The sequence below is a fragment of the Nannobrachium achirus genome (genome assembly GCF_963921795.1).
Source record: "Nannobrachium achirus genome assembly, chromosome: 23".
In the NCBI taxonomy this organism is placed as follows: domain Eukaryota; kingdom Metazoa; phylum Chordata; class Actinopteri; order Myctophiformes; family Myctophidae; genus Nannobrachium; species Nannobrachium achirus.
In genome coordinates this window covers 30,355,676-30,368,120 of record NC_137830.1, presented here as the reverse complement: position 1 = coordinate 30,368,120, position 12,445 = coordinate 30,355,676, and the positions used below count along the sequence as shown (strand labels likewise).

The 12,445-nt window shown below is 41.8% G+C and overlaps 1 protein-coding gene across 1 annotated transcript in view; it reads right to left on the bottom strand.

Annotated features, from left to right (window-relative positions):
- Positions 1–5,045: 5,045 nt before the first annotated feature.
- dnai1.2 (dynein, axonemal, intermediate chain 1, paralog 2) overlaps positions 5,046–12,445 on the bottom strand; it is a gene marked incomplete at both ends in the record, with an annotated part of 28,120 nt that continues 20,720 nt past the window's right edge. Inside the window, 2 exons of the mRNA XM_080754325.1 lie at positions 5,046–5,149; positions 5,424–5,496. Of these exons, the coding sequence (XP_080610451.1) occupies positions 5,046–5,149; positions 5,424–5,496 (177 nt within the window). The remainder of the gene's footprint in view (positions 5,150–5,423; positions 5,497–12,445) is intronic.

The window sequence follows — 12,445 nt, the reverse complement described above, 5'->3', positions numbered from 1 at the left end:
CGCTCCATTCTTATTGAAATGCATTGGCCGAATCGGGAATCCACTCTCATGGTAGTTTGTGTGTGTTTACTTGAGTAAAAGTACAAAAGTAATGGTATCAAAATGTAATTAAAGTACCAAAAGTAGAAAGTACTCGTTATGCAGAATTTCACATTTCACAAGTTTTCAAGTGTACAACATGTTTTAAAATCTTTGAAAATAGTACCGGTAGATCTACAAGCTCACAATGCCTGTAGATCGGCTATTTTCAAATGGCCAAAATGTATATAGGGCTGAAGTGGGTAATGTAGCTATGTTTTGTAATAATAAAAAGTAATTAGTAACTAAAGTTTTCAAACATTTGTAATGGAGTAAAAGTATAATATTTGCCTCTGAGATGTAGTGGAGTAGAATGTATTGGAAATTGGAAACACTCAATTGAAGTACAAATACCTCAGAATTGTTCTTAAGTACCCTACAGTATAGTAAATGTATTTAGTTACTTTATACCACTGCTGGCACAGTCCCTCCTCCAGCTCTGCTATTGGCCAGCTCTCTCCCAAGCAGCTCTCACAGTCCTGTCTTGTCTTCATCGCCGCATTCAGGCTACTGTAGAGCATCTACAGCGGACCAGAGAGTGATGAACGATGCAAGCAATGAAGGGACTGACATAAAAGGCAGGGAAAATGGTAAAGAGCAAGAGCATGGTAAACGCCTGGAGTGATTTGCCGTCCAGGTAAATTATTTTTCCAGCATTACAACAGTGGATGAGAGAGGAGGAAAAAAGTCCCACAGAGGAATGTTTATTCAGAGGCTGGGTCTTTGAGGTAAGTATACAGAAGAGTGGAAGTGCATGTGGGCAATTTATGTTTAGGCAGAATATTACAAAAGTTTTGGGCATTTCGGTAATTTGATGTTACCCAGCATATTTAGATGTTATGCCATCTATTGATGAAATTGTTGCACATGATTGGAATGGAGAATATTGTCATAGACTACTATGAATTACATACAATTTGATGGTAATGAGGATTGAATTAAATGATAATTGAAATGATAATTGACTCATTCGAGATGTTGAGTCCTGTATTATCCGCACACTCTGTGGGGCACAAATGATAAATTCCATGTATAATGTTTGTCATTCATGCTCTTGGAATGGTAGGAGTTGAGACGTTACATTTTTTTTGACTCAGTTCCACAGATAAATGAAAATAGCAGACCTACAAGCTCACAATGCCTAATGTTTGCCTCTTTGATGCAGTGATGGTCTTTTTCATTTCTTGATTTCTTTATTTTCTTTATTTATCATTTCTTTATCCTTACATTATCACTTCACTGTCACCTGGGGGAAAAAGAATATATAGTACTTTTTCCACCACTGCACACTTGCCATATAGGCCATGCATGCACAGTTACATCATGAGTCCATGGGCCCCTTGGGCTGGGGCTGAGACTGCCTCAGCAGAAATGATTCTTGAGACTGTTGGGACCCTGCATGGGCATTAAGTGTTATGGATGAGCCCTCGGGGTCCCGTATTGCTCTGGGCCAAAGGGTTCAAAGCCATTGGGTACAGTGTTAACTAAGACTAAACTAAGACTAAACAATTTCAGAAGACTAGTCTAAGAATAAATGGTGTGTTATTCAAAATGACTAAGACTAAATCTTTGCTGTCAAAATTAACACTGCATTATACTAAAACACTAAAAGACTAAGATGTTGATATTTAGTCGACTAAGACTAAACAATGTCAAGTCTAAGACTAAATCAGAACTTGCTGTCAAAATTAACGCTGATTGGGTAAGGTAATAATTGCCCTAGTGAGCCTTTCTGTAAAGAATGAAATTGTGAAATGTGTATTGTGATTTCATTTATGAATTAAATTAATTAATTCAAATCAATGAAATTGTTATCTCTTCCCATGTGTGCTGCTTGTGTGTAAATGAAGGCTACAGTATGCAAATCGAGACAATGGGAAGTGAATTTCCATGTTGTTTTCAGGGTACGTTCGTTGGCATAATGATCCCTCTAGCAACGGGAATGGATACATTAACAACTTTGAACCTGGCGTGTCTATTTTGGGCATGTAATTACAGGCAAAAATAAATAAATAGCTGTGAGCAGGTGGTACTGTACTGTGTCTATAAGGTGTCTTACCATATACTGTATGCCTGAAAAGGAAATAAATATTGACTTACAGTTAGCAAGGTGTTTATCTATGTTAAAATTCAGCTAAATCTACACACAGTAACTGCTGTTGCCATATATAGAGGATAGAGTGGTTAAAACGAGCAAAATCTGTATTTGTGCGTTTATTTACAGCCTAGATAGGCAGAAAAAGTAAAAGAAAGAAAAACAAACAAAACTGATATATCAAATCAACACAACATAATAAAAACATTCACTCTGATCTCTTCACTTCAGGGGCCCCTGGGCTGCGAGACCGATCGACAATTTACCACACTATATAGAATATCCCTTTTTATTATTATTTTAAAAAACATTTTAAAATAGTGAAAATAGACGATCTAGGCTGTGTGAGCGTTTACTTTTGTGCGATGTTCTTTTATGATGAACTAGGGCATTCATATTGAAAAATGTAAAAAAAATAAAAAAATAAGTTGATATTATGGAGATACAAGGTTTCTGCCTGACAGCATCGATGTAAGCCGACAGTAAAAGTCCCCTCCTATGTAGCTACCGGATTAACAGGATTAACTTCTGACTAAAAGAGCTGACAAGTATTCTTAAGATTTTCCAAATGCAATAAATCATCATGAAAATACTGTAGGTTAAAGACCGTAAATCCTGTATCATAAAATGTCTACTGGTGTGCTATATCCTGACCCCACACATACCTTACAGCTTGAGTAGAGTGTTTGAGCGCACAGCGCCCGACTGTCCATTCTGGGTAGAGTGGGGCCAGGGTGGGAGGAAAGGATAATGCACAGCAGCCATATTGGACAGAAATTGGCCCCCTTCCTGGGGCCTGGATTTCAAGGACCACTATAACTCTGAGGGGCCTTTTCCACTTTTGCAATTTCTTTACAATATGGCTGAGCCTATTAACCCTCCGACTGCAAGTCTTCACCCTGTATCCCTGGGCTGGGGGACCCGGTCAACCACGTCTATAGGGTTTCAGTGCATGTTACAGTATGTGCCCATGTATGATCCAAGAGGAGCTCCATTGTCCTGCAGATACCCAGGATATCCCAGGCAGGCAGCAAAGCCTTAGAGAAGCAGCTGATGTGTCTTTGTCCGTCACATCCCACAGGATTCCCAAACCTAATGGGCTACAAGGGGGATGAAAGGAGATACTTATGAACCAAATGACCTTTGGAATATTTAGTGATGGAGAATGTTATCATTTCCCAAACGTCATGTAGTGTTTTCCACACAATTATATAGCAGTACTACAGACACACACACACACACACACACACACACACACACACACACACACACACACACACACACACACACACACACACACACACACACACACACACACACACACACACACACACACACACACACACACACACACAGTCATTCTGTATACTGTGCAAGATGAAGGTTAATAATGTCCACATTATTCTGTACGTATATGATGTGTGTAACAATGGATCCATAATATGAACATGATTTTAGCTGTTGTTCTATTGTGTCCGTTGCAGGCATTGGACATTATATATTGGAGCAGTGAGCCGTCCCAGGTCTTATGAAGTTTGCGCAGACCACCACCAAGGCGGAGTCAACAGTGCTACAATACAATCTGTGTGCAAGGCCTGTCTGGGGAAGTAGTGATGGATCACCATAGAGACATTCAAAATGAAAACCAGAGCCTTGGAAGGGCACAGACGTACATATTTGCAAAGAGAGATATAGTAGACAGATCCACTATATGACCACTGTCTAATCGACTCAAAACGCAAGCATAAAGCAGTAGGCCTAAGCACACTAACCCTTTCTGTACACTTTTTAATCTTCCTCCTAGTATGATGATGCTGATCCTGATCCTGATGATCAAGTTTTAGGGGTGTGTAGGGAAAAGTTACCGCACCGTCTTTAAAAACATAGCGCTCCTTTTTGCAAACCTAAGAGAAACAACGCAAGCTGGGAAACGTTATGGAGTCTGAGGAGATCACAGTGACAGCGGGGCTGTCCACGGCGGCGCTGGTGGCCATCGGCTGCAACACTCTGGTCGCCGCTCTCCTGCTGCTCCTCTTCCTCATCCTCTACAGAGCCTGCAAGGTGCCCTCCGGCCAGGAGAGGCAGTCGGTGTTGGCTCCTGGCGTTATGGCCCAAACCCAGCAGAGCAACGAGCACAATTATCTGTTGACCTCTTCCTGACTAGGGAAGCCATGGATTATAGGGAACCTAATATAAAAGGACTCGGCCACATGGGTGAATAGGAGGCAAATATGTAGACGGAGAGAATGGAGCACATAGCTCAGCCAGCTTGTAGTTGGAACTAAGGTTATAAACGTAAAGGACAACTTCAGGTTTTTACAACAAGGGTTCATATTTTATTTTAGAGAAAAGAAAAGATGAGTGTTAAAATTTTTCATTTACTGCTTTCTATCGTTTTAGCCATTTTACTATTTTGATTTTAGTGGTTGGGGGCATGCGTACAAGTGGCTAAATATGTCTTTTTAGACTAAATAAGCTGACACTTTGTTACTATTTACAGCAGCCCCCATAAGTTACATCTGCACATGAAGGATTGTGGTGCATCTTGGGAATGGGCTTATTGTGTCTAAAAAGACATATTTAGCCACTTGCATGCATGCCCCCAACCTGGGGGCATGCATGCAAATCAAAATCGTTAAATTCACTACAACGATAGAAAGAACTAAATAAAAACATTTTAACACTCTCTAATGACTATCTAAAATATGAACCCTTGCTGTAAAAGAAGTTGTCTTTTAAACTCTAATTTGGTTCTTGTTTTTTTTTTTGCTGGGAACAGTGACTTCTTGTGCCATGATCAATGTCAAAAAACAAAGAAATATCTGTGAGGCATGGAGCCTTGATGAGACTGTTACATAAGAACTGGAGAGGATCAGCAGACCTCTGTGTGCTCTTCGGCGTGGCCCTCACTCGAGTACCTCCTCGTCACCGATGGCTCAAACACTCTAGAGTGAACGAGAGGCCTCCCACGTGGAACTGTAACAACAACACCGAACTGAGAGAAAGCACAACTCGGCCGTTTGGGAAGCGAAAGACCACCCGGTTCGATTCCCAGCCCCTTCTGAATTCGTGTTGAAGTATCCTTGAGCAAGACACTGTAACTAACTACTGCTCTTAATGAGCCTACTACAGCCTATAGACAGTTAAGTATTTCCCACCACCACCATTGGGTGTGTGAATGGGTGAAGGTATTGTAATGCGTCATCAAGTCTTTTTTGATAAAGGTGCAATAGCAATGCAGGCCATTTACCATGTACCAGGATCTTCTCCATCTTGGCTACCTCCACCTCCGGACCCTTGGGCAGCTCCTGACCCTTCTTCTCCTACACACACACACACACACACACACGCACGCACGCACGCACGCACGCACGCACGCACGCACGCGCACACACACACACACACACATTTTAAACATGAATTAATCTAAAGCACTGGTTCTCAAACATTTTGACGTCAAAGGATGATAATAATATGTATTTGGCCACAGATCCCTATATGAACTACCGGTATTTTGTGTCAGGGACCCGCGTGTATGATTTTCACGTGTTTGTTTCATTTAATAAGTCGCAAGGTGGGGCTTTGTGAGTTTGTGCAGAGAGAGCCCGGTCATTATTTGACTATTTTGATGAATGAAGCAAATATTTAACCACATAAACCCCATTATGGTTGACCGGAGTCCCTCAGGGCTCTATCTAACTATTAATTTACCGAATGTCTGTCCACTGTCTGACCGTCTGTCTGCATGCTAACATCACTGATACTAAACAGTGTCGCCACCATGGTAACTATGCCCAACTGACATCAACAAAGCCCAACTGACATCACTGAGTGACATCACTACAGTGCCCAAATTTGGAGATGACATAACAGACTGTCCTGGACACAGAACACCTTATACAGTATGAGCATAAACATGGGCATGAAAGAGTGCCAGCCAAACAGACGGATACAACGGGTCGGGTATTGCACAACTGACTATACTGCCCAACGGGCACCGGTCTGGGTTCTCCAACATTACTTCTGACTTCTGAGACTCTTACATTGAATCCCTCATCACACACCCCCGGGCACAGGACTAGTACTAGTGTTGTATTTTCTGTTTTCTGTTATTGTAGGGAAGCGCTTTGCTGGAAATAGACGATCGACAAGCTTGTCGATCCCTACAAGTTTGTGGATTGGCAATTTCTTATTTTTTACAGTATGTATGACTTCATTTGATGTGTTTCTACTTGCGCTCTGCTGGCGCACAAGTAGGCCATGTGCACACGGTGCAAGTTGGCACCTCGACAGAGAGCAGTTCTAGTTTATATTATGTGTTTGTTTGCTTGTTCATTGCATAATTAAAATGAAATGTTCTTTTCAGACACTGAAGTTTACTATATAGGGTACATTTAATTAAAAACAAATCTATCAAATCAGTTATCAGTTATTTCTGTTTATTTCTATTCATTTGTTCTATTATAGGTTAAAGCTATTTTTTTTCTTTTCTTTTTTTTCAAACTGATTAGAAAGTGTTGTGTGTCTCTAACTAGCCTCGGGAACGTTTGTTTCAAGTCTCTAATAGCCTGGACAAGCCAGGCCCTTTCTAAGGACTAGAGGGGCGGATACAACTTGGCGCTGGAATCCATCGCCGGCTCACTATTGGTTCACCGATCTGTGTGCCCGCCCCCTGCAATCTGGTTAGTTGGGGAAATGTAAGGTTGACTCCCACTTCCTATGGCTGATATGTCAACAGAATAGCCCAGGCCCAGACAAACGCGAATGAAAATCCGAGGCCTGGGTTCCGAGGCTAAGTCTAACAGACAGACGGTGGTTTTCTTAATGTAACGCCCAAACCACATTTATGCACATGTAAGGGGTATTAGCAGGTGTTTTGTTTTAGGGATAAGGCTGGTGGCGCAAAATAGCAACTCATGGAACATGGACAGTCACATATACTGAACAAGATGAGGGTTAATAATGGTGCCAGGAGTAAAGTCCACATTGTACTGTAGTTTCCACAGTGGTTATTAACCTGTGGGTCCCCATATGACTTTGGGGTCGTCCCCAGATGACAGTTAAGTGACAATTTAAGGACTTTAGAGTCCTTAAATTGAAATGAAATGAAACTAGAAATGAAATGAAATGAAACTAGAAGCAGTGCTCTTCCGAGCACAGGTCTCCGCCAGGTCAGGTAGGTTATTGTGGCCTCCTGGTGGCGCTATAATAGGCCAATGTGAAAAGGGTGCCATGTCTTCTTGGGCCTTGCTCGGCAATCTGACGCTGCATGCATGATTTGAGGCATTTTGATTTGAGGCATTTTGTTAAAAACTGACCAAGAATTCGAAGCCAATGTTAGCCAATTAGGATAGAATATGAAATATCGGACAAATCTGTCTTGATCACATCACTATAGAGATACTGTGTACTCATTTGTGTGATGTTTTAAAATAAAATCTGAAGGAGTAATAGCAAAGAATGTGTTTAACATAAGTCGGCCTCCTGGTGGCGCTATAAAAGGCAGATGTGAAAAATGCAGAGCAAAAGTTTTTCCTTGGCCTGTAGGGAGGTTTTACACTGATCAGTGGAGTTATAGCTAAAAACACGAATCGGTCTGTTGTAGCGCCACTATGAGGCTGATTTGAGATTTTTGAATTGGCATTTCTTCCTCGCCCTATTGGGAATGTGCGTGCAGAATTTTATCAAAATTGCAGCAATTCAAATATGATTATTTTGGGGGGATCCCCAGTTCAAATATTACTTTGGGGGGTCGTGGCCTGAAAAAGGTTGAGAACCACTGCCTTCGAACACTGTGAAATGTGTTTTTGAGAATTAGAATCCTCCACCAAATCTTGACAGTAAATTCAAGTGGAGCCTTCAAGTTGTACGGTATGGATGTCTGCTATAGGGAAAAATTTATAGTTCTATTTGCCGTAAAACATGGACAGCAGAGAGCTTGCATTCTCATGGCTCAGCATTTCTCCCGAGTCGCTTCGGACGTTTATCATCGCCTCTCTGTCTGAAGATTTAACAGGCCTCGTTGTATCCAGTGGTGGAAAAAGTACTCAAATATTTTAAGGAAAAGTGTCAATACTGAAATCACAAGTAAAGTCAGGTATTCGAAATTTACTTGAGTAAAGGTACAGAAGTGTTGGCATCAAAATGTACTTAAAGTACCAAAAGTTAAAGCACCAAAAGTATAAAGTGCAGAATGTCCCATTTCACAAGTGTTCAAAATGTATACAAATCTTTTGAAACAGGGATAAAGTGGTTCATATGCATGTTTTGTAAAGAACAAGAACCAAAAAATAAAAAGTAACTAGTAACTAAGGTTTTCAAATAATTGTAGTGGGGTAAAAAGTACAATACTTGTAAATATATCCTATATTCTCTCTCCTGATTCTTTACAATCGCTATACCAACCTGAAAATGTATTTTCTGTTTACTAAAAGATCTAGCAAGACAGGGAAACCCCTGTTACCGAACAAACACTCTAATAGCAACGAGACTGTCTATCTAAAAAGCAAGGGGGTCCCCACCCACAGGTTGAGAACCACTGTGGAACAGTCCACCCGCTATATGCTAACTGCACCAGCATGAGTAACATAATGGGCGGCAGTGGCTCAGGGGTACAGTGGCCGGTAGAGCGGCCGGATGGCAACCGTGAGGTTCCCAGTTCGATCCCGGGCTCCCCCAGAGTTAGTGTTGAAGTGTCCTTGAGCAAGACTCTGAACCCCTAATTGCTCCCGATGAGCAGGTTGGTTCCCTGGAGATTTTTCAAAAATGTATGAAAATGGAAAAAGGGGGGAAAATATATGTTTTGTTTTAATATGGTTTCTGTAGGAGGACAAACATGACACAAACATTCTTAACGTTTTCCAATGCTGTAAAAATGTAGAATAAATATAAAATTTCTAAATTTCTGTCGACGAAGATTTGCGTAGCCTGTGGCACACGTTTCTTTCAGCTCGGCATGGTACCAGGCAGGTGGCTGTTGCAAACAAACCGGTGGGTGTGTGATGGGCCATGGATCCCAAAGGGAAAAAGCGAAAGATAGCTGAGGAGAACAGAGGATTCAACAGTTCTTGGACCGAATCATTTGCTTTCATTGCCAATGCAGAAGGATTGCCTGCATGTTTGCTTTGTAATGAGAAGTTGTCAAATAACAAAAAATAGTAATGTGGAAAGACATTTCCAGGGAAGGCATGCTACATTTGCAGCCGAGTACCCAGTTGGGAGTGAGAGAAAAAGTGCGATTGCATTACATCTGGAAAAATTAGAGGAACGCAAAGATAGATTTAAAAAAAGGGATTCTGTTAGGGATCTCCATATATGGGCATAAAAGGGATTCTGTTAGGGATCTCCATATATGGGCATACAAGGGATTCTGTTAGGGATCTCCATATATGGGCATAAAAGGGATTCTGTTAGGGATCTCCATATATGGGCATAAAAGGGATTCTGTTAGGGATCTCCATATATGGGCATAAAAGGGATTCTGTTAGGGATCTCCATATATGGGCATAAAAGGGATTCTGTTAGGGATCTCCATATATGGGCATAAAAGGGATTCTGTTAGGGATCTCCATATATGGGCATAAAAGGGATTCTGTTAGCTGTTAGTGATCTCCATATATGGGCATAAAAGGGATGCTGTTAGGGATCTCCATATATAGGCATAAAAGGGATTCTGTTAGGGATCTCCATATATGGACATGAAAGGGATTCTGTTAGGGATCTCCATATATGGGCATAAAAGGGATTGTATCCCAGATGATGCCCTGTTAGGAGATCCACACTAACAGAATCCATAAATGGTCCTACCGACAGCTGCTATAAGCCAACCCTGGCGATAAGGTCTGAGTCGAAGAAATGCTTCTTTCCTGGTATAAGGGTCATTTGTGTACGGTGTGATGTCATACTGATGTCAGCAGTGTGACAGGAGATAAGCGACCAACGGTCGCTTATCTCCCGATTAGGGAGTCTTACTGGTAGCCTACTTAGTCATTTTGATAGTAGGCTAATCTAGCTAATATAGACACTTACAGCATGTGTTGCCTTCATTATAAGGCTTATATAAGGCTTTTAATTTTTTGCGGCTCCGGACAGATTTTCTTTTTTTCTTTCATCATTTTGGGTTGCCGACCCCTCACATAGATGTACCCAGAGAGACTCCGCTCCAGAGAGAGAGAGAGAGAGAGAGAGAGAGAGAGAGCAAAGGTGAAATTGAACCCGATGAAAGTGTGTGATGACTCAGGGCACTTCTCTCTCCATGGTTGCCAGTCCTCCCCCTTGGCCTGTGTTTACTAAGTGATTCCTCCACATCTCATAACATCTTCAGTTGCTAATACAGCAGGAACATATCGTCGTTGTCGGGTGAAAACCTTGTATGTCCAAAAACGTTCGTTTTGCATTTATCATTTTAAAAATGATTTAAACTAGTGAAAACAGCCCATCTACAAGCACACAACGCCTCGCTGTGTGCTTGTAGATCGGCTGTTTTCACTACTTTTGTGCGACGGCCTTGTATGATGAAGCAGGGCTTTACTTTGCGAAAGAACAGACAACGACAATATATAATGAGACTCACTGGGAGTGAACAGACCAAAGTGGAACTAGAGTTGGCTTTAGTGTGAAGCGGTTGCAAAAGGCTTCCATTTCTGCTACAACATTTTTTCCTTTCATTTTTTGCTGTCTGTCAGTCACGGTCGTTCAACAAAGTATAAATTAACTTTGAGGAAATCTGGCTGCTACAAAGGTTGCTTTACCAATAGCATGTGATGGTGCTGTGATATTACTGCTGGATCTGGGCAGTAATATCTGCCCAGATCAAGCAGTATCTCTTTCTCTCTCTCCCGGGAGAGAGAGAAAGAGAGAGAGCTCTCTTAATGAGAAGAGGGGGAGAATGATGAGGACTATCCTCAACATTCAGAGTGTTCCTGGTAAAAATGGAAAACATTAACATTTATATATTTAAGCAGTTTTGAAGACTATTACACCAGTGGCTCTCAAACCTTTTCATGTCAAGGACCCCCAAGTTGACACATATTTGGCCGCGGACACCCATCTGAAAATAGTTTTTGCCACGGACCCGCATAAGAGATGATTTTCGGATAAGATTTCCAAAGTTATTGAGATTTTAAAATAGCAAACATAGCAGATCTGCTGCTTTTGATGGTTATTATCATACGACAACAGCTGTGGGCGTGGCTAACTTCAGGTGGGTGGTGCTAAGGTGAAAACCAGCTATACTTAACACATCGGGTGCCCCTGGATTGCCCCATTTATCCCCTCTTGCTGCCCAGGCCCACCACCATTGTATTGAATCCGGCCCTGCTGCGTCAATGCATGCGTCATGACGTCACTTGGTCACATGAGCGCAGACAGGATGTTATTGCGACCGTCAGGGAGCAGTTTACTATGAAAACCTCCACCGGCCGTCCGTCCGTCCGTCCGTCCGTCCGTCCGTCCGTCCGTCCGTCCGTCCGTCACACATCACACGTCACACCTTTGCCCTGCTCATATCTCCGCATCAGTATGACATCACACCACATGTGTACACAAACCTTTGTGTACGTTGCTGTGGCAACAGTCTGTTGTTGCTGGTTTGTTAGTGTACGTTAGCAACCACCTTAGCAACCATGGTTTTACCCTAGCAACCAACTGTTTACCATAGCAACCATGTTTTTTTACCCTAGCAACCAACTGTTTATCATAGCAACCAGATACGCAGAGCAGGGATCTCCATATATGGGCATAAACAGGTGACATCACACTGATGTCAGATACTCAGAGCAGGGATTTCTCCATAATATATGGGCATAAAAGGGATTCTGTTAGGGATCTCCATATATGGGCATAAAAGGGATTCTGTTAGGGATCTCCATATATGGGCATACAAGGGATTCTGTTAGGGATCTCCATATATGGGCATAAAAGGGATTCTGTTAGGGATCTCCATATATGGGCATAAAAGGGATTCTGTTAGGGATCTCCATATATGGGCATAAAAGGGATTCTGTTAGGGATCTCCATATATGGGCATAAAAGGGATTCTGTTAGGGATCTCCATATATGGGCATACAAGGGATTCTGTTAGGGATCTCCATATATGGGCATAAAAGGGATTCTGTTAGGGATCTCCATATATGGGCATAAAAGGGATTCTGTTAGGGATCTCCATATATGGGCATAAAAGGGATTCTGTTAGGGATCTCCATATATGGGCATAAAAGGGATTCTGTTAGGGATCTCCATATATGGGCATAAAAGGGATTCTGTTAGCTGTTA